The sequence below is a fragment of the Oratosquilla oratoria genome, chromosome 40, assembly GCF_046742065.1.
Source record: "Oratosquilla oratoria isolate Oo_2021 chromosome 40, ASM4674206v1, whole genome shotgun sequence".
Classification (NCBI taxonomy): domain Eukaryota; kingdom Metazoa; phylum Arthropoda; class Malacostraca; order Stomatopoda; family Squillidae; genus Oratosquilla; species Oratosquilla oratoria.
In genome coordinates this window covers 23516884-23540116 of record NC_134816.1, presented here as the reverse complement: position 1 = coordinate 23540116, position 23233 = coordinate 23516884, and the positions used below count along the sequence as shown (strand labels likewise).

General features: G+C 41.3%; 1 protein-coding gene across 1 annotated transcript in view; it reads right to left on the bottom strand.

The window, feature by feature from the left end:
- The window catches only part of LOC143020672 (uncharacterized), a 29798-nt gene extending 6796 nt beyond the window's left edge, over positions 1–23002 (bottom strand). The window contains exons 1-13 of the mRNA XM_076177263.1: positions 22960–23002; positions 19231–19410; positions 17525–17621; positions 13827–14844; positions 12273–12345; positions 10504–10603; positions 9462–9541; positions 8000–8128; positions 7459–7601; positions 4149–4284; positions 2783–2935; positions 1856–2020; positions 245–327 (exon numbers count right to left, since the gene is read on the bottom strand). Of these exons, the coding sequence (XP_076033378.1) occupies positions 245–327; positions 1856–2020; positions 2783–2935; positions 4149–4284; positions 7459–7601; positions 8000–8128; positions 9462–9541; positions 10504–10603; positions 12273–12345; positions 13827–14844; positions 17525–17621; positions 19231–19404 (2351 nt within the window). The 5' untranslated portion in view covers positions 19405–19410; positions 22960–23002. The remainder of the gene's footprint in view (positions 1–244; positions 328–1855; positions 2021–2782; positions 2936–4148; positions 4285–7458; positions 7602–7999; positions 8129–9461; positions 9542–10503; positions 10604–12272; positions 12346–13826; positions 14845–17524; positions 17622–19230; positions 19411–22959) is intronic.
- Between the last annotated feature and the right edge of the window lie 231 nt (positions 23003–23233).

The window sequence follows — 23233 nt, the reverse complement described above, 5'->3', positions numbered from 1 at the left end:
ACACAATATCATTTGCACTCAAACTTGCACACATTATAATGTATATCTCAATATCATTTACTGCTGGGCAAAGCATGTTCAATAATACACAGTATTTGTACTCTGTATGAGAACATTTTAATACTATGAAACAAAAAGACAATCATGAAAGAAAGAAAGAGAGAGAAAGAATAGAGAATAACCGAAGAGGGAGACATGAAGAATACGACAGCATTTCACAATACAATAACGTTATAATACATACCTCATGTGTAAAGTCACATCAAACTTCCTGCAGCTCCTGTAGCTACACTCTGTGCACCCATAGCGCTTTATCTTCTCGTGAGCCTGATATGAAAGTAAAAGAAATTGAGAATTTATCATTCCAACCTTGGGCACATACAATTACATAACTATTATCAAATTGGGAGAGGGGGGGATCACCAAATTAATGAAGTGGCCTTGCTGTGGATGTGCTGTGTCTTGCAACACTGCTTCTGATCCAGGGCAGTGGGCAAAATGCAAGGATGACCCATCATCCAGGAGGTGCCAAGATAGGGAGGGAAGAGGGTGGAGGGGAGCAGAGTATGTAGGGGATGGAATGGATGGGAGTGGTTTCTATGTCTTTTTCTTTTGGCTACCTCCCGTGTAAGGGGGAAAAAAGCCTTTGGTATATGTATGTACGTATGTATGTATTATCAAATTGCAAATCTATCTATATACCAAGGGCTTTATTCCCCTGATAAGGGGGGTAGCCAAGTCAAAGGCACACACCCACTCCTACCCATTCCACTCCCATCTACCATCCTCGTTACCCTCTGATCTTAGCTCCTTTTGGATGAAGGGTCATCCCTGTCTCCTGCCCAGTGACTGGGTCAGAAGCAATGCAGCAAGACACAGTACACCCACAGCAATACCCAAGTAATCAATTGCAAGTACATACATACATACATATACCAAAGGCTTTTTCCCCCTTACAAGGGAGGTGGCCAACAAAGGCATAAAAACCACTCCTACCCATTCCATCCCTATCACACTCCACTCCCCTCCACCCTCTTATCTTGGCACCTCCTGGATGACGGGTCATCCCTGCATCTTGTCCACTGTCCTGGGTCAAAAGCAGTGTTGCAAGACACAGCATATCCAAAGCAAGACCACTTCATTAAATCGGCAACCCCTCTCTCCATCCCCTCATGCAGAGAAGGAGAAGACGAGGAGAAATCCCTTCGGGCTGCGTCAAATTTTTCTCCACATACTCCCTCACCCCTCATCTCCCACCCATTCTACCTCATGCATCACAACATTATCCATATATAACCATTCTCCATTCACCCCTTTCTTCTGTCCTCTCCCATCCTTCCTCAACAGACACTCCCTTTTTCCCCATCCATCCATCTCATCCTAGGTCGCCCCCTCATGTTCACCCCTTCCACACCTCTTTTACTCGTCTTTATTCACTTGTTTTTTCCATGTGACCAAACCATCCCAATACTCTTTCATCCACCCTATCTCCCTACTTCCTTTCCACCCCTGTTATCCTCCTCACCTCCTCATTTCTCACTCTATCTAGCAAATAGCAAGTACATAAAAAACAAATCTGACAATCTAAACTGATGCTTCACTTATTCAGCAATAATCTACCAAGCTTCTCTAATGTCTATGACACTAAGCTTATATGCCTTCTTGTCATTCCAATGCACAGCATTTTCTTTACTTTTCTATATTCACATAATGCCATTTTTTTTTTTTGTATTTTAATGAGGCTCCAGTCATACCTTTGGAAAAATAAAATAAAATAACAATAATAAATAAATAAAATAAAATACCCCTCAAGATGTATTAAATATCTTATCACAACCACCCTTGCTGAACTTACTGTCTGCATATGTAGTTTTCCACTCTTTGTTTTGGTCAACCACTGATCACAAAGAGAACATTTGACTCTGGAAGCCCATGGAGGAACCTTCTCATTATTTTTCTGTCGGTGGTAAACGACGTGATTCAACAGCTGAGCCAACTGCCGAAAGCCTTTACCACATTCCTGTAGGACAGAAATACAAATTTCTTTTATCGTTTCTGAAAAAGGAGGGAAAGGGGGAAAGGGAGGGGAAGGAGGAGAGGGAGGGAAGGGAAGGGTAAGAAGGAGGGAGGGGAAGAGGAAGAGGGGGGAAGAGGAAGAGGGGGGAAGAACATGACTTTTTAGTATATGTATACAGTAGCTGCATAGCTGATGAGCTACAAAAAAAAAAAAAAAAATAAATAAATAAATAAATAAAAATAAATAATAATAAATAAATAATAATAATGAAAAAAAAATTGTGAAAAGAGCACTGGATCTGTTTCTGAGACCAGGCATTGCTCAAGTTAACAGTTCCTCTCGCTTCCACTCTTTGTGCACCACTCTAGGGTACACCTTGTTGACACCAGCTTTATAATCAGTTTTCAATCAACAATACCCAATCACATTACAAGGGATGCTTATATTTTTGTACACTTAAATTTTCCTTATGGTAAAGTATATGAAAATATCCTACTTAGATACCACACTAACAATTCCTAGACAGCAATACAATATATCCTCCTTGAATGCCTTATGGTCCCACTTGGAGGCTGTTGCCAGCTACCTGAAGGCTGCAGGTCTTCTCCAAGAGAGGCCACGGGTAACGGATTGATTGATCCTAATTAGAATAACGAGCACAAAAAGGGGGAAAATCCATCCCTAAAAGTTGATGAAAAGACAAAAGACTCAAGAAACAAACCCACCTGAGAACATCCTTTCGAAACATACATTCCTCCGACTCACCGTGCATATGTAGTCCTTGGTTTGGGAATGAATCTTCTGGTGGGTAAGGAGGCGCTGATTGGTGCACGTCTTGTATGTGTGGCAAATTCCGCAAGTAAACAGGTCAACATCTAAACTGTGGGCCTTCCACAAGTGCAACTGACACTGCACCCACTATAATTAATAATAATAATAATAATAATAATAATAATAATAATAATAATAAATAATGATAAGAAGAAGAAGAAGAAGAAGAAGAAGAAGAAGAAGAAGAAGAAGAGGAGGAGGAAGAAGAAGACGAAGAAGAAGAAGAAAGAAAAAAAAGAGCAATATGAAACATTTTTACAATAAAAGTTCTAAACATATATCTTTTGCAATGCAATATGTTGTCTATTTGAATTTGCATACTAGTATGTGATCTACAAGAGCTGATATGAATCTAATTCCTTTTATTCCAATATGTTGGTATCTACATGTATATGACTTGTGTACATGTGAATACAAGTTTATATTGTACCGACATGCATTTACTTATATCAAAAGAGAATTAAACTTTTCATCCCATCCTAAATGTTTTAGTTCCTCAGGTAGGTAAACACCCATCATTAAAACAATACCAACAGAAGAGACACAGTACAAGTTAATATCTTCCAAATACAGTCACCATAAAGTACAGAAATAATTTTACATTGTCCAACACACCCATTTCAAACGACATTACAGATTTTCTTTTTCAAGAAACTTATGTATATGTGTGAATGGTATTTTGATGGAGCACAAAGAGACTTCTCCCTGTATTCTCTTTTTATGCATCCCTGGATGGAGGGGGGTGTTGCCAATTAACTGAAGTGGCCTTGCTGTGGATGTACTGTCCTGTTATATTGCATCTGACCCTAGACAGTGGGCATACAGGAGGAGCTAATATGAGAGGGGGGGAAAGGGGAAAGGATGGGAGTGGAGTGGATGGGAATGAAATGGGTGGGAGTGAATATATGCCTTTTGACTTTGCTAACTCCCTGGTAGGGGGAAAAGTCCTTGGTGTATGTATATATACATACATACATACATACATACATATATATATATATATATATATATATATATATCCCTAACATACGCCACTCCCATCCACCCCCTTCCTTCCCTCTTATCTTGGCACCTCCTGGATGATGGGTCATCCCTGCATTTTGCCCACTGCCCTGGATCAGAAGCAGTGTTGCAAGACACAGCACAACTACAGCAAGGCTGCTCCATTAAATTGGCGACCCCCACCTCTCCATCCCCTCATGCAGAAAAGGAGAAGACGGGGATAAAAATCCCTTTGGGCTGTGTCAATTTATTTCTCACACTTACTCCCTCACCCCCCATCCCCCACTTGCAAACTTACCTTGTCAAATTTGCTGGAGCAGAGGTGGCAGAAGAAGGTACGCTCCTCCCCTGAGCCTGGCTTGCCATGGCACTGGAGATGTATATCCAACAATGAGGCTTCAGAGAACTTGTATTTGCAGCTCTTAGTTGGGCACCTTCATGGAGAAAAAAAGTATACATATATAAAAACACACACACACATGTACATATATAAACTGTGGTGGAAATGTAGAAAACACCAGACTCAGGAGTAGGTAATTTATTCCTGACGTTTCAAGTCCTGTCCGGGACCCGTCCTCTGGGGTTACAATGGAATACAGAAATCACATGGTATAAATATACAAGTCGCCGTGCCCACAGGAGGGACGCGGCAACCTGCGCCGGGCGAGAGCGTGTGGTAGTGGAGGTATTCCATTGTATCCCGAGGACAGGTCCCGGACAGGACTCGAAACGTCGGGAATAAATTACCTACTTCTGAGTCTGGTGTTTTCTACGTTTCCACCATTATGGTTCCCGGACTCCAGCTTTTATTGAACAGATATAAACTGTATGTACCTCCCTGTACTTGTGGCAGAGTTTGGGTAGGTCTGTTATAGGACACAATTAAAGGTAAATGAAAGTAAATGTAAGGTGATGAAATGTACAAAGGGAGAGGATGACAGCAATTTGGAAGCAAGTCTTAACCTCTTCCATAAGATTATATTTATTTTGTAGCTGTAGCTGAGTTACCCCTGAATTCTGTGAACTGGCTTGATCATATTTTCTGTGTTTATTATTACTGAGTGAATCTGTGGTGACTTTATATTTTATAATGTGAGTGTTGTGATGCATCACCAATTCATCATACAAAAAATCTTGTATATACCGAATCAACCAAAGTGCCAACTCTTGCCAATGCTGATTAATCAGCACACCCCCTAGTTAAGAGAAATGGGAAACAAACTGGTGTTTAATGGGTGTGGGATAGCAGGTCCATGCTCTGGCTGACTACCTCCCTTACAAGGGGACGAAACCTTTTGGTATACAGATTGACCTCTCATTAACGGACGTTAACCCCTTCCATACGGTGCCGCACACGTAGGCGTCATGAGGAGCAAGTGGATTCGCGATGCTGCCATATCGGCGTCTTGATTATATTTATTGTAGTCGCCCCTGTGTTTTTACATTCTCCCAAATGCGCCCTGAATCCCATTCTCTGTGGTTTTCAAAATTCGCGGGTGAAAGAGAGAACGATCGATATAAGCGGTGACTATATTTTATGATGCGAATATTATTACGTTACGTCATACGGCTGGCATTGGCTGCTGCCCGCGAGATTTAAGTCCCGTACTGAAGTGGTTAATTAGCTGTGTTTGTGGTGCAGAATGTCTAAAAAAAAAAATGGAGGTACAGTGATGGTGGACTGGCTGGTGAGGTTATTTAATGTTTGCTGGAGAGAGGGTAGAGTGCCGGAGGAGTGCCTGTATAGTTCCACTTTACAAGGGAAAAGGGGACAAGTGTGAATGTAGTAGTTGCAGAGGGATTAGCTTGTTAAGTGTAGTTGGGAAGGCTTATGGGAGGATCTTAATTGAGAGGATAAGGAGGGGAACAGAGGGAGTAATTGGTGAGGAACAGTGTGGATTTAGGACAGGTAGAGGTTGTGTAGATCAGATTTTTGTGGTAAGACAGATATGTGAAAAAGCTATAGGAAAGGGGAAGGATGTTTTTGGGGCTTTTATGGATCTGGAAAAGGCTTACGATAGGGTAGACAGAAAGGCACTGTGGGAGGTTATGCAGATATACGGGATAGGAGGAAAGCTTCTAGGAGCTGTCAAGAGTTTTTATGAGAGTAGTAGAGCTTGTGTCAGGATTAGAAATGGAGAGAGTGAGTGGTTCGAGGTAAAGGTGGGACTTCATCAAGGATGCGTTATGTCACCCTGGCTGTTCAACTTATCCATGGATGGGGTAGTGCGAGAGGTAAATGCAAGGGTAGTGGGTCAGGGATTGGAGATGGTTAAAGGAAATGGAGAAAAGTGGGAGGTGAGCCAGCTGTTGTTTGCGGACGACACTGCGCTTGTGGCAGGATCAGAGGAGGGATTGAGGAAGTTGTTGACAGAGTTTGGGAGAGTATGTGATAGAAGAAAGCTAAAGATAAATGTGGGTAAAAGTAAGGTGATGAGATGTACAAGGGGTGAAAGTGGCAGTAGACTGGAAGTGAGTATTAAGGGAGAGCGACTGGAGGAAGTGGATAGTTTTAGATAATTGGGTGCAAATGTGGCAGGAAAAGGTGGAGTGAAGGTGGAGGTAGAATGTAGATTGAGAGAAGCGAGTAAATGCCTTGGTGGATCGAAGAGTGTAATGAGGAATAGACATTTGGGAATGGATGCTAAGAGGAGACTGTATGAAGGAGTGATTGTGCCAACAGCACTGTATGGAGCAGAAACATGGAACATAAGAGAGGAAGAGAGAAGGAGTTTGAATGTGTTTGAGATGAGGTGTCTGAGAAGTATGATGGGGGTTACTAGGCTAGATAGAGTGAGAAATGAGGAAGTGAGGAGGAGAATAGGGGTGGAAAGGGAGCTGGGAGATAGGGTTGATGAAAGAGTATTAGGATGGTTTGGACACATGGAAAGAATGAGTGAAGAAAGACTAGTAAAAGAGGTATGGAAGGCAGATGTGGAGGGAGTGAACATGAGTGGACGTCCTAGGATGAGGTGGATGGATGGGATGAAGGGGGCTTTGGGGAAGAGGGGAATGTCTGTTGAGGAAGGACGGGAGAGGACAGAAGACGGGTGAATGGAGAATGGCTGTATATGGATGATGTTGTGATGCATGAGGTGGAATGGGCAGGGGGATGGGGGGTGAGGTAGTATGTGTGAGCAAAATTTGAGGCAACCCAAAGGGATTTCTCCCCGTCTTCTCCTTTTATGCAATGGGGGGACGAAGAGGGGGGGGGGGGTCACCAATTTAATGAAGCAGCCTTGCTGTGGATATGCTGTGTCTTGTGACACTACTTCTGACCCAGGGCAGTGGACAAGGTGCAGGGATGACCCGTCATCCAGGAGGTGCTAAGATAAGAGGGAGGGTGGAGGGGTGTGGAGTGTATTCAGGGATGGAATGGGTGGGAAGGATTTTATGCCTTTTCCTTTTTGGCTACCTGCCTTGTAAGGGGACCTTGGAATATGTATGTATGTATGTTTGCAGTGTTTTTGGTGCTATTGTCTGGTGCTGTGCAATCACTATGCCACCCAAAAACCACTCCAAATCAACAGATTATTCACATCAACAGACACCGTTACCCCCCTTTTAGTTCGTTAATGAGAGGTCAATCTGTATGTTTATCAAATTACCTGATATTTTTCTTTATCTCCTTTTCAAGTACAGCCTGTTTCTTCTGCATATCCAACCAGTAGTTATCTGCCAGGACCTTTGGAGGATGAACTGAACGCTTCTCCACCGAAGATCCTTTTTCCAATGAACTACTCTTCTCAACCTTTGGAAATAAATTTATAAAATAAAAAAAAAATGCCGAGGCACTGGGTATACTAATCATGGATTAAGTTCTAAGTATTGATGAAGACATTTGACTGTAGATATGAAAAGCATTCATTCATGAAAAAAGGCATCTCTGGAGTAAATCTATTTCGTTTAACGTCACAAATTCTCCCGTATCGGAAGGCTAGAACAGTGTCCCTTATAGTAGGCTTTGTAGCATGGAATTTAATGAACCATATCCTTGGTTCAACTTGCCCCAAGCAGGATTTGAATCATCATCATCTCAACCTTCCCCATAAGTAAAGACGCCCTAGCCTGCTCTCAGAAGAAGAAGAAGAAGAAGAAGAAAATCTAAACTAAACATTTATAAAATAAATTAAATAGAACACACCATACCTCCTTCACACTGTTGCGGGAGGTCCTATGTCCAATCAGTTCCCCCTTCTGTTCTGGGTATTGTGGGGCAAACTGCTTATGAGGACGTGGATAGCCCCTGCCTTCAGCCTTGTGCTTTCCGCCATGTACCTTTGTTAAAACAAGTTCCATATGTGTCAAAACCTGTCTCAAATACATTTTATTACAACAATTAAAATATAAAATTCAGGTGATCACACCTATTCTATATACCAAGGGATTTATCCCATCACCCCTTACCAGGGAGGTAGCCAAAGTCAAAAGACATATACCCACTCCCACTCATTCCACTCCCATCCACTACCCTTTCCTCCCTCTCATCTTAGCTCCACGTGGATGACAGGCCATCCTTGTATCCCATCCACTGCCCTGGGTCAGAAGCAATGCAGTAAGACACAGCACATCCACAGCAAGGCCACTTCACTTAATAGGTTCCACCCCCCCCCCCTCCATTACCTCATCCAGGAAAATAGAAGACAGTGAGAAATCCCTTCAATGTATCAAAATATCATTCACACATAACTACTCCTTAACCCCCACACCACTTCTTTGCATCAAAGTACCATTCCCTTCCTCTCTCCCTCCCCCCATTCCTCTTATTTAATCTCAGTCATGTGTATTATGACTATGTACTTGAGAAACCTGTAACAAGTGAGATGGCATACTAATACAATAAAGGCTCCGTCCTTACATGGTGTTTATTTTGATATATTAGAAGCTGAAGGGGATCAGCATTCTTGTAGTCACCAATCATAAAAGGATACTGAGTGACTCTGGACCATTGGGATGCCATTAACCACTTCAATACAAGTCAAATTCCCATGCATAGCATCGGCTGCCATATGTACGATGCATCACACTACTCACATTATAAAATATGAAGTCACTGCTGTATTACACTTTCTCTTTTACTCTGAGTGATAATAAACACAGAAAATGTGATCAAACCAGTTCACAGAATCCTGGGGGTAACTTGCGTACAACCACAAAAAATATATACAGGGTGTCCCAGAAGCCGCGCACCATATACGGATCTTTATTTTTTTCTATTTTTCAGATTTTATTTGATATTATGGGTGAGAATTGATGCATGTGTCAATGTATGGGGTGAACAATTTGAGCATCTGTTATGATTATGATCAATAAAATTGCTATTAATATGTATTTTTATGAAAATCTGGAAAACCGTGACTTCTGGGACACCCTGTATAATCAAGACGCCGACATCGGCATCTTCGTGTACCCACTCACACCTCATGACACCTATGTAGGTGTCCTCATACCGAAGCGGTTAAAGTCCTTAAAATATTGACTGAATAAAACTTATATAGTCAATGACCCATGCAGGTTTGGTCGACAGGGATGTGTCAAAATACCTACAACACTAACTGCATATGCAGTCATTACTTCCCACGGAGACGAAGAAATGGCAAAGTTGTCTTACCTTCAGCTTATGATGTTCAAGGTCGTGTGAAGTTTTGAATGTCTGGCTACACTCTGAACATTTAAATATATCTTGCAGATCTGAAAGAAAGAGCACAAAACATATGTTATCTATATACAAAATAGAAGTTGGTGAAGGTGCATGCCTTGACTTGGCTACCTCGCTTATAAGGGGAAGAAGCCTCTGGTATATAGAGAGATAAAGGCTACTATCTCCATGGGTGTGGCCAAATCAAAGCATGCATGCACATACACACTCACATACAATGACGGGCTACCACGAGCATAGCTCCCCTTCCCGAAAGATACAACTAGGTAAATACATACTAGTCACACTGATAAGGCCTAAATTGGAGTATGCAGTGACACTATGGTCACCCTGTACTAAAAAGAATATAAAGAAGATTGAGAGAATCCAAAGAGCAACTACGTAGATGGCCCTTACACTATCAAAACTGTCATATGAAGAAAGATTATCAAAACTAGAATTACCAACTCTGGAACAAAAAAAGAGAAAGATGTGACTTGTTGACTATCAACAGAATTATGAGAGGTATGAAAGTCCTTGATAGAGAAGACTTACTAAATTGGGATAAGAGAAAGGGATTTCTCCCCGTCTTCTCTTTTTCTGCATAAAGGGACAGAGGGAGGGGGGTCACCGATTTAATGAAGTGGCCTTGCTATGGATATGCTGTGTCTTGCAACACTGCTTCTGACCCAGGGCACTAGGCAAGATGCAGGGATGACCAGTCATCCAGGAGGAGCCAAGATAAGAGGGAGGGAGGGGGGTGAATGGGAGTGGAGTATGTGGGGATGGAATGGTGTGGGAGTGGATTTTGTGACATTGTTTTTTGGCTACCCCCCATGTAAGGGGGAAAAAGCCTTTGGTATATGTATGTATGTTTTTTGGCTACCTCCCTTTGGTATATGTATGTAACAATCAACTCATGATATCAGTCTACTTTATCAGTATTAGAACTCAAGAGAACCCCAAAAACATCCTAACATTTCATTTTCCACAAATTCTTGACTACTTGACACACCTGCTGGTTCCTCCTCCTTGGCAGTAACTTTCAAATCTTGTGTGTTACTCAATTTTTCTATATCTTTGGTTGACTGTTTTATCTGAAGGGCTCCACAACTCTGAAAAACAGATAAATGATTATGAGCAGGTCATATAAACATATTTAAAACAAACTTTACCATTAGTATATGTAGGACAAATTTATGATGATACAGTTACTACCTACTTATTTCAAACATAATATAGACAGGTGTCCCTATACAATGAATCAGTGGGGTTAAACCAACTCATGCTGTTGGTCACTGTTGTGGAGACACGATGTCTCACCATGTTGTCTTTGACCCGAGAGCTCTGACAGAGGACAAAGGCAACCCCTTCATCCATGAAATCCGAGATGGAAGGGGTGATGATTGGGCACTGGGGTATGAAGTAGATTGGTGATGGGTGTCAGATAGGTCTGGGAGGGTTGTGACATGTGGGGTGTCCAAGTCAAACCGATAACCCCACAAAAAAAAAAAAAAAAAAAAAAAAAAAAAAAAAAAAAAAAAAAAATACTTCAAACAAATTAAAGCTCATTTAACACCCTCCCCTCATTTCTCCACATCCTGGATGAAGGATCATCCCAGCCCCTACACTCCTCAGGATGAAGGCAATGCTGTAAACATAGCTGGTTTACCCACTGTTTCATTAACCCCTTCCATACGGTGCCGCACACGTAGGCGTCATGGACTTAGATCTCGGTGGCAGCAGCCAATGCCAGCCGTACGATGTGTCGTAATAATACTCGCATCATAAAATATAGTCACCGCTTATATCGATCGTTCTCTCTTCACCCGTGAATTTTGATAACCATAGAAAATGCGATTACAAAAGAATTAGAAAGAATGTCATTATGGAGGGGCGACTACAATAAATATAATCAAGACGCCGATATGGCAGCCTCGCGAATACACTCGCTCCCCATGACGCCTACGTGTGCGGCACCGTATGGAAGGGGTTAATAGGGCAATCTCCCTCCTCATCCATCAAAAATACTTCTAAGAGCCTGATAAACAAATCATTTTGAAACTACATACTGTATGCAGCCTTCTCTAACAATCTAAAGAACCTTCCTGTAATCAGGACCAATAAACAGTCTTAGAAATTATCAAGGAAGCTCGCTGGATGAGTGGGTTAAGTTGTCGTTACTTGCGACAAAGGTTGAGATAGCAGTTTGAATCCTGCCAACAGCAAAGTTGAACCAAGGGCATGGTTCATTAAATTCCACGCTACAGAGCCCTCTGTGAGGAGTACTGTCCTAGCCTTCCGATAGGGAGGAGTTTGTGACGTTAAACCGTATCAATCAATTAATCAAGAAATTATCAACACATTAATATCTTTTCATTCATATTATCACTGTAAAAATAATATTGAACCATGCCCTCGATACAAATCACTGGCGGCAGGGTTCGAACTGCCGCCACCTCAACCTCTGCAGCAAGTAGCAACACTCTAACCTGCTCGGCTACAAACATAACAAATAATTGTTGTCTCAAGTTTCACTGACCAGAAACTTGCTACACAATTACGGCCCTGGCTTTGTGTGTGCTGTCTGCATAAGGCACCCAGCAAGCCTGACTGAGTGTGAACATAGTAAATTTGTATGAACCCTCACTACCAGCAACTGTTTCTGTCTCTCAAGGGGATACAAACTAAGGTCACTTACTAATGAAGCTAGAACACCCTTGGGCCACCTGGGGTTGTATGTTTAAGAACACGTGAACAAATTTGTAAATAAATGTCACTCACTGGATAATGTGCTTCTTGGTAATGCTGAATAAGTTGCTGCTTGTCCACAAACATGCTGCTACACACCTTGCACCTGTTTAGAATTTCTCATTAGAAACATACATACATATACTAAAGGCTTTTTCCCCCTACTCAGGGGGTAGCCAAAAAGAAAAAGGCATAGAAAACACTCCCACCCATTCCATTTCCTATATATTCCACTCCCCTCCACCCTCCTTCCTATCTTGGCACCTCCTGGATGATGGGCCATCCCTGCTTCCTGTCCACTGCCCTGGGTCAGAAGCAGTGTCGCAAGACGCAGCACATCCACAGCAAGGCCACTTCATAAATTCAGCGACCCCCCATCTCCGTCCTCTCATACAGAAGAGGAGAAGACAGGAAGAAATCCCTTCGGGCCGCGTCAAATTTTTTCTCATACATATTTCCTCACCCCTCATCATAAATACACTACACAATTAATTAGTAGTTAACTGGCTTGGCATTTTACATTCATCACACACACTCCTTCATTGCCAATTCCTCCTAAGTGCACCCGTCTCACAGAACAGGCTATAAGTTCAATAATATTTCCATTTCTCTCCAACTCTATACTACATACCAACATTTTCACTTGATTGGTATCCTAAACACAAACATAATTTAATTTACCCACACTTTTTCTTTTCTTTCATCTACAATTTGCTGATTCATGCACCCTTCAAGGACATCTACTACCATCCATTCTCACACCTCTAGAGTATCCTGTTCTACATACATACATATACCAAAGGCTTTTCCCCGCTAAGGGAGGTAGCCAAAAAACAATTCTCACCCATTCCATCCCCAATACACTCCACTCCCCCCCACCCTCTCTCTTATCTTGGCACCTCCTGGATGACGGGTCATCCCTGCATTTTGTCCACTGTCCTGGGTCAGAAGCAGTGTCGCAAGACAAAGCACATCCACAGTAAGGCTGCTTCATTAAATCGGCAATCCCCCCTCTCTGTCCCCCCCATGGACTATATCAAAACCCTTCTCAAAGTGCATACATTCAGAACGAGCTTTTTTTTTATTGTCACTTCTAATCTCTCCCAATTCTGTGCATTGCTATCCATCCCATTTTCCTTCATCTATACTCTATGTATCAGTTTCTTGCACCCCAAAGCATCCACTCCTTCAATACTGTAAATGAATCCACATATTCTAGCTTTCCAACACATTAGATACATATACAAAGTCCGTAATGTATATACCCACCCTAACAAACAAGTCATATAAACAAGGTCTTCAGAATACTCCAATAAATACAAACATTTTTAAAACACAAATCTACCTATATAACCAAGGAGTTTTTTTCCTCATTACAAGGGGGGTAGCCAAGTCAAGGGAATATACCCACTCTCATCCATCACCCATTCCTCCCTCTCATCTTAGCTCCTCATGGATAACGGGTCATCCGTCTTCATCCCACTGCCCTGGTTCAGAAGCGATGCAGCAAAAACAAAAATAAAAAGGAATTTTCTTCATATCTAGTGAGTCTAACTGTCTAATAAAATTCTATTAACTACTTCTTACCTGTACGTCATAAGAATGTCATACAAACTTTCTTCATCCAGAGATATGACTAAATTTTCTGGCGTTTCTTTGGATGCAGTAAAGTTGTCTGTGTCTCCATTTACTTCGCCAGAGTCGTTCCCATCTGTATGATACTCATTTGATGCAACTGGTTCTTGCTGACCTTGACTATTTTTGCACTTGACTGTCAGCGGTGACTTGCTGAATGGTTCATGCTGCTGAACAATTTGTATATGGGTCAGCTGTTTATCGCACGATGCGTTACTTCTTTCTTCGTGAGACTGAGATTGGTTTACTAAGACACTTTTGGCATCAACACTACTGATCAGATCCACATCCACAAAGTCACTCATTATTTCCTTCAAATTGATATGAGAGTCCGAGTTTAAACTGATGCTCGATGAACTAATTCCACCTATAACCTTTCTATCTTCATTCTTGGTCCCGTGAGTATCCCCAACATTCTCTAGGGTAACCATTTGGTCACATTTACTTGTTGCAAGAATCGGAAGCTTAAAGGATGACGTCTGCTGGACCAAACCAGATGGCGGCTGAGACATGGCTGTAGACGACTGGTGATAACTGGTGGTTGAGGGATGATAGTGAACAACAGTAGATGGCTGGTGATCAACCAGAGATGACGGATGATGATGATGATGAATAACAGTTGCGGGTGAACGATATGTGGGGGTACCAGACGTGAGGACGACAGAAGCAGGACAACTGGCTTCTATAGTGCGTGAATGAACATCTGCTGATGACACATGACTGACGACTGCAGAACTGACGACAGTGGAAGGTTGATGCACTACTGCAGTTGATGGTTGACAGTTCACAGCGGAATGGTTTGGCAGGATTGGGGTTGGGTGCTGAACTTCAGCACGAAGCTGCTCAGGTGTTCCAGTTGAATCCACAGCAATATTAAAAGTAATCGGGTTGTCCAGTCCTGAATTTATCACAAAATTACTGGCTCCCTTGTTCATTCCAGAACTAGCCAGATCTTCTTGTAGGAGAGTTTCTGAAAGAAGACAACAGCATGTTAAAAAACATGACAACAAATCTAGAAACTCAATCAATGTATTACCATAGTTCTCTCATGGGAAACTAGTGGGCCCTTGAATATAGGTCATAGTCACAGTCGTAACCACGGTTCTTCAGGAAGAGACCTGGGTCAACAGCTTGACAAGTCATGGCCACCATTGCAACTTAACAGTCATATAGCAAAGGCTTTTCCCCCCTTACAAGGGAGGTAGCCAAAAAACAAAGGTATAAAATCCACTCCCACCCATTCCATCCCCATATACTCCACCCCAAACCACCCCCTTCTATCTTGGCTCCTCCTGGATGATGGGTCATCCCTGCATCTTGCCCACTGCCCTGAGTCAGAAGCAGTGCCACAAGATACAGCACATCCACATTAAGGCTGCTTCATTAAATCGTCGACCCCCTCTCTCCATCCCCTCATATAGAAATGGAGAAGACAGGGATAAATCCTTTCAGGCTGTGTCAAATTATTTTTCACACATACTCTCTTAACCCCCATCCCCCTCATGCATCACACCATCATCCATACACAACCGTTCTCCATTCACCCCTTCTGTCCTCTCCCGTCCTTCCTCAATGCCCCCTTTACCCCATCCATCTATCTCATCCTTGATCACCCTCTCATGTTCATTCCTTCCACACCTCTTTTACTAATCTTTCTTCACTCATTCTTTCCATGTGTCCAAACTATCCCAATACTCTTTCATCAACCATATCTCCCAACTCCGTTCTCCTCCTCACCTCCTCGTTTCTCACTCTATCCAGCCTAGTAACCCATATCATACTTCTCAGGCACCTCATCTCAAACACATATAAACTCTTCTTCTCGTATGTTCCATGTTTCTGTCCTATATACAATGCTGTCTGCACAATCACGCCTTCATACTAGTAAAGACATAAGAGGGTCTGGGAGGAGTTTTCCAACCAGTACCCTAAGGTTTGGGTCTTTTAATGTGCCTGGGTATGGTATGAGTGAGACTAAAAGGGAAGAGATAGGCAGTATATTTGTGAGAAGAAAGATGGATGTGTTGGCACTGAGTGAAACTAAGCTGATATGGAGGGGCGAGTGTGAGTTTGGGAATGTAGTTGGAAGGATCTTAGGAGTAAAGAGAGGACAAGGGAGAGAAGGGGTGGCTATACTAGTAAGTGAAGAGATAGGTAAGCGTGTAGCGGAATGGAACGAGGTTTCTTCAAGGTTAATGTGGAAGAAAGGTGAAACTGGGGAGATGTGGTTTCTGTAAGTGCATATGGGCCTGGTAGTGATAAGAGTGTATAGGAAAGGGAGGCTTTTTGGACAGATTTAAATGAGTACATACAGGGTTTAGGGAGAAATGTCAATATAGTGGTATTGGGAGACTTTAATATTAGGGTAGAAAATGAACCTATAGACAGAGAAGTTAGTAAGTGTGGAGTTCCAGGAAAAAAAATCGTAGTAGAGAGTTGATGATGTGTCTAGAGAGTTGATCATAGCAAATACAGTGTTTAGAAAGAAAGTTGAGCATAAGCACACATGGGAGAGGGTGGTGGATGGTAGGGTGGTAGACAGAGCATTAATGGACTATACAGAGATAACCAGAGTATAGTATGAAGAGTTAAGGATGTACATGTTCTATGGGGAGAGAGTGAGGGAATATCAGATTATTTTTTGGTGGAAGGTAAGCTGAGAGTGGAGGATAGATGGAGAAAGAGGAAAAGGACAGAAGGTAGGGAGGTGCTTAAAATGAACTGCTTAAATGAGAAAGAAAAGGAGTACAAGAAGCTGAGAGAGGAGTGGGAGGGAGTGAAAGATATAATAGAACTAGGAGTGGAGGAATGGGGATGGTTCAAGGAGGGAGTCACAAGGTGTGCAAAGATGGTGTGTGGAACAAGGAGGACAGGAGGAAATAGAAGGAAGGGTAGTGAGATGATGAAGCAAGGAAGATTGTAGAAGAGAAGAAGTGAGCTTTCACATATTGGTTACAAAATAGGACGAGAGAATCATATGAGAGGTACAAATTGGAAAAGAGAAGAGGAGTAAAACATAAGATAAAGGAAGCAAAGAGGAGAGTACATGTGAAATGGGGTATCTATTATCCACCTACATACCAAGGGCTCCTTCCCCTTCACAAGGGAAGTAGTCAGCCAAGGCACAATCACCTTTTGGTATGCATATATAAAACATGCTGTTATTCATCCATTCTTGTAGAAGGAAATATATTCAGTGTCTGAACTTCAGTTGTATATGGATGATGCGATGCATGAGGTGGAATAGGTGGGGGATGGGGGGTGAGGTAGTATGTGTGAAAAAAATTTAACACAGCCCGAAGGGATTTCTCCCCGTCTTCTCCTTTTCTGCATGAGGGAACAGAGGGGGGGGGGGGTCGCTGATTTTACAAAGCAGCCTTGCTGTGGATGTGCTGTGTCCTGCGATACTGCTCCTGACCCAGGGCAGTGGACGAGATACGGGGATGACCCGTCATCCAGGAGGTGCCAAGATAAGAGGGAGGATAGAGGGTGGAGGGGAGTGGAGTGTATTAGGGATGGAATGGGAGGGAATGGTTTTTATGCCTTTGTTTTTTGGCTACCTCCCATGTAAGGGGGAAAAAGCCTTTAGTATATGTATGTATGTATACTTCACTGCCAATCTTCAAGACAACACAATAAAAAACACTCACCAACAGACTGATGCACAATAATTTCGTTGTTTGTTCGATCCTCTTCTGACTGTAGTGCACCAACCACAACAAACTGTCCTTCCGAGTCATCGTCAGCCTAAAAACGATGAAGTAAAACAAATTTAAGAGAAAGAAAAATACTAACAGCAAGACGCCAAATTTCAACTGATGATATGAACATTAAGACTAGAATAAAGAAAAGTATTATCAAATCAGTGGACAAGATACAGGTATGACCCGTCATCCAGGAGGTGCCAAGATAAGAGGGAGGGTAGAGGGTGGAGTGAAGTGGAGTGTATTGGGGATGGAATGGGTGGGAATGATTTTATGCCTTTGTTTTTTGGCTAACCCACTTGTAAGGGGGAAAAAGCCCTTGGTATATGTATGTACAGTACTACCTCTCATTAACGGACGTTAATTAGCTGTGTTTGCGGTGTTTTCGCTGTGTTTTTGGTGCTGTTGTTTAGTGCTGGGCAATCACTATGCCACCCAAAAACCGCTCCAAATCAACAGATTATTTACATCAACGGACACCATTAACCCCCTTTAAGTCCATTAATGAGAGGTAGTACTGTATTATTAAATCAATCAATCAATGCATTTCCCCAGGTCTCTCTTGCAGGAGCATCACTTACATGCCCTCACCAACTCCCGCAATTTCTCCGAACAAACTTTCATGCAGCCACCCTTCCCATTAAGAACATAACATAAGAATGAAGGAGACTGCAAGAGACCATAAGGCCTACACTAGGCAGCTCCGTATCCATCACCACCTGTCATCCCCACCCATACAGTTGCCTAATCGTTTCTTAAAACAACTGATAGTTTCAGTGCTTACTACATGGTTACCAAATCTATTCCATGCATTGACCACCCTATTAGAAAACTAATTCTTGCCTATTTCCTTCTTAAATCTAAATTTGTCCAGTCTAAATCCATTACTGCAAGTCCTGCCCTGTTGTTTTAATATGACAACCTTGTTTGCATCACCCTTGTTAAAAACTTTGATCCATTTGATCACCTCTATTAGATCACCCCGCACTATGCACTAAAAACAACTTTCAACTGGTTCAATCAACTTGGCCCCATCCACAAAGGCAACACATATTTCCTATTCACAAAATCCACACGACTATAAAATGCTGAGCCTATTACCTTCTAAATACTAAGGTTCAGGTCTGACCTATGATAGGTAGATGATCATCTTTTTTCAACCACATTAACTTTTTCACTTTAATTCCAGGTCATCACGATCGAGACTGACAATGCACTCGACGGAGACACATGTGGAAACTGATACATAGTGAAGCCAAGGACTCGAACTCAGCTCAGACATACCAAGTAAAAGTGACTCTAACCACTGCGCCATCAAGAGAGATATAAGTTGAGCACAGTTTCTTATATTTGTATGCTCGAGTTACATATACATAAATCTTATGCTCAACCCATCCCCGCTATGATGGTGCAATGGCAGTATGTACACATGGGCAAGTGTTAAACAATTATTTATCTTCCTATTAGTATTTTTCTTCCACTTTTAATGTCTCTTTCATTAGCTTTTGATCTTAGAAAAAATTATCAACTTTGTATATCATATACGAAATAAAACTACTTCTTGGAAACATAGCCTGAGTAGAAATTCAACTTTCATATCATGCAGAGAAACTACATCTAATAAAGGAAATATAAAACTTGAAAATACTCACACCACCAACAACATTTAAATGCTGAGAGGGTTGCCCTTGCTCATCCATGCGGTGTACCAGAAGATGAAGACCCGTGACTGGGTCTAAGTATAGCATTGGTGTGGAATCTTCATAATTATGTTCCTCCGTGTCCACCACTGCCACCTCCATCCTAGAGTTTTCTGACTGGGCCATTGTTACCTAGTTGGAAAGGTAGAATAATGTAGCCATTATCTTTACAGAGAAGAGCATTTCTGAAGACATTCTTGCAAGATTTTTGTGACAACTGAAGCCAACTTTGAATGGTTTGCTGTAAGTCTCTCTTGCAGGAGACGCATGGCTACCAGGCAGCTAAATGGTAACAAGTTATTTAACCACTTCAGTACGAACCAAATTCTCGCACACAGCATCGGCTGCCATATGTACTATGCACCACACTACTTGCATTATAAATTATAAAGCCACTGCTATATTACTCGTTCTCTTTTACTCTGAGTAATAATAAACACAAAAATCATGATCAAATCAAGACACCAATGCTAGCATCCTTGTGTACCCACTCAAGCCTCGTGATGCCTATGTAGGGGGCATCATACCGAAGTGGTTACATTAAGGAATTGATTCCACAAAATCTATTCCAAGGAAACAGACAAACATATGTAGAATTTTTATCTCTTAAATATCTATATATCAAAGGTTTCTTTCCTCCTTCTAAAGAAGATAGCCGAGTCAAAGACATGCACTCACTCAGAGTAAAAGAAAACGAGTAATATAGCAACGACTTTATATTTTACATTGCAAGCGGTATGATGAAATCGTACATTTAGTAGCCGATGCCATGCGCAAGAATTTAAGACGTACTGAAGTGGTTAACGATTGCACTGGTGGCATAAATGAAAGCGTGCTGGTCTCGCATTAACTCATTTGTGTGTTCAAATCCTGCACTCCTGATTCCCAGCAATGACAGTTATGGTATCTGGCCTAAAAATCCAAGCACATCAGGCAATGGTTGCAGCCTCATTTATGTGGATCCTTGTAATGGTGACATATTCCTTGTGTGTTGTACATATGCACTTGTAGTATTATTACGTATTTATTGTGTGGAAAGAAATTGGCTCATCAGCACACCCTATACATCCTCACCTGTTATTGAATCCAAAAAGGATGACAAAAATGGTGTGCATTCTCAATCATGATGGATAAAATTTCAATCCTAAAAATCAAATAACCCGATCGTAATTCATTATTATTATGAGCATTGGTGGCATAATCAGTAGCATGCTGGTCTCCCATCTCAATAAATTTTCAGAAGTGCACACCTAAATAATACAGCAATAGAAAATTTAATATTAATTTTGCAAATAATACATTAACATAATATACATTTTTCTTGGCGGAAACCAATAACAGAAGTTGTAAAAAGTTATACACTAACGGATACGCAACGAGTGGTTGAGATGCCATCTTTGTTTCAATGGATGCGGAAGTTTAAGAAATCAAAGTACAGGTAAACGTCGACTTACGATGGCCGCGACTTACGATTGTTCGACTTTACGATGACGACGACGACGACGACGATATGATAATTTAACCCCTTCCATACGGTGCCGCACACGTAGGCGTCATGAGGAGCAAGTGGATTCGCGACGCTGCCATATCGGCGTCTTGATTATATTTATTGTAGTCGCCCCTGTGTTTTTACATTCTCTCAAATGATTCATTCTCTGTGGTTTTCAAAATTCGCGGGTGAAAGAGAGAACGATCAATATAAGCGGTGACTATATTTTATGATGCGAGTATTATTACGTCACGTCGTACGGCTGGCATTGGCTGCTGCCCGCGAGATTTAAGTCCGTACTGAAAATACATATTATAGTGTTTGAATATGGTAAAAAGGATAAAAATAATTAAATAAACTACTGTACATGTTTAATAGGCTATATTCAGTATCTCTGGTGGTTAATATACAGGTAGGCTAGGTACAGTGACCACGGAACAGAGTGGGGATCGACTTACGATGAGATCGTCTTACGATGGCTCTATCGAAACCTAATGCCATCGTAAGTCGACGTTTACCTGTACAATGAATTGGTCTAACATAACCTAACTTGCATTTAGTAATGCAGTACATGTAATGCTATTAGTCATCAGGGTCCTCGTTAGGGATGTTGACAGCCAGTTTTGGAATCGAATCACTGTTGGGTGTAGAGGAGTTTCAAATCTTCAAGAAAAGATTGAAGGTCAGCTCCTTACCACCGTTTAGAAAATATGACGTCAATTGGAGTGGGAGAATACTTGTTGCACAACGCAGTCATCACCATTGTCAAACTGACAATGACGGGACTAGACAGACAACAACATGATTCACCTTGGTCTTTGGATCACATGTTGGATTCGTGATTGACAGCTATTTCCCTCCCAGTAGAGAGCTCAGAGCTCGTATGACCGATCTATGGGTAATGCTATGACCTTACACACACACACACACACCCAACTCCCCGCCCACAAGAGTCAGAGTAACGACCCAAAGCGCAGCAATACCGAAATAATTTCGGCCCTTGGCAAAATTCAAACCAGGTACTGCTGGTACCACTGTACTGGCAGTCCAGTACTCTATCAACTGCACCACCGAGTCGTGTCTCGAACCTGTTGCCACAGCTCCATTCAGAGTGTATTTGCTTTTATCAAGGTCTTTTTATATTGATTTCCACCAAGATAAACATGTATTTTCATCTATTACAATTTACAAAATTAATATTTAATTTCCTATTGCTATATCGTTTAGGTGTGCACTTCCAAAAATAAACCCTCCTCTTCAATTCCAAGAACTGTTACCTGCCCCTACAGTCTAAGCACACAAGGCAAAGGTGACAGCTTGGCTACAGCTAAATGCCTTCTGAAGCTAGCTCAACATCTATCAATATTTTCATTAAAAAAAAATAAGCCTCGTTACCATCAGAAAAAATCAAATAAAAATTAAAAATTAAAATAACCCAAACTGACTCGGCACGAGTGTTTTTTTGTAAACCCATAGGCGGCATAGCTATAGAATTTAGATATTCCATTTCAGCCTAACATCTGTGCACTCCTAACATATAGTGATCCTTTCTGCCATAATAATCTGCTTCCTCTGCCCTCTCATAGATTAAAAAGAGCAATATAATTGATCAATATTAATAATATTAAATATATAGTATATACCTTTAACCTTATATACACTGGGGGCATATAATTTTCATTGGTTAAATGTTCATTATCATTATGTTAAAAAAACACATTCTTTATGAATCATCGGTACACACGAACATACATGATAACTGTATAATCGCAATGAACAGAACTCAAAAAGGTTAAATGAAATACATATAAATTTCATAATTCACACGCTGGCTGTTTATCTAAACTCACAAAGGAGCAGATTACTGTGCAACCACGTTAGGCACCAAAAATACCCCTCTAATAACCTCTGATTGGCTAAGGTAAAGAATCATTAACATCATTCATTAATATAATGTACTGTTTAACACTTGAACATCAAATCTCAAGATCTCAATCATTGTATATTTCCAATCATCTCGCATCAAAACATCTCGTCCCAAAACCGTTCATTGCTTACGGATTTTTTAAAACATAACAACGAGATACTACTTACTTATACTAATTTACAACTGTGATGAATACTATAACAACATATATTCAATGCATCTATCCTAACTAATAAAATTAATGGGATATTTCCATATAGCTTACCCTTCCCCGCAAGGGACGCCTACACGCTGATGGCTTTGGTGAAAACAAACATTCGAAGTGAAGTTGCCAGTTAAAGTATTAGATTGTACCTAAATGTATTAGGTTTATTACGGTGAAGTATATAGTCTTAATTTAACTTAATTAAAAAAAAATGTAAAAGGAACAGCTAGTATTAAAACAATATTTACTTGCTGTAAACATATTTTGCTAGTTGTTCACAAAGTTGTCAACTTTATTGTAAAAACAAACACAATTATTTTGTTCCTGTTGAAAT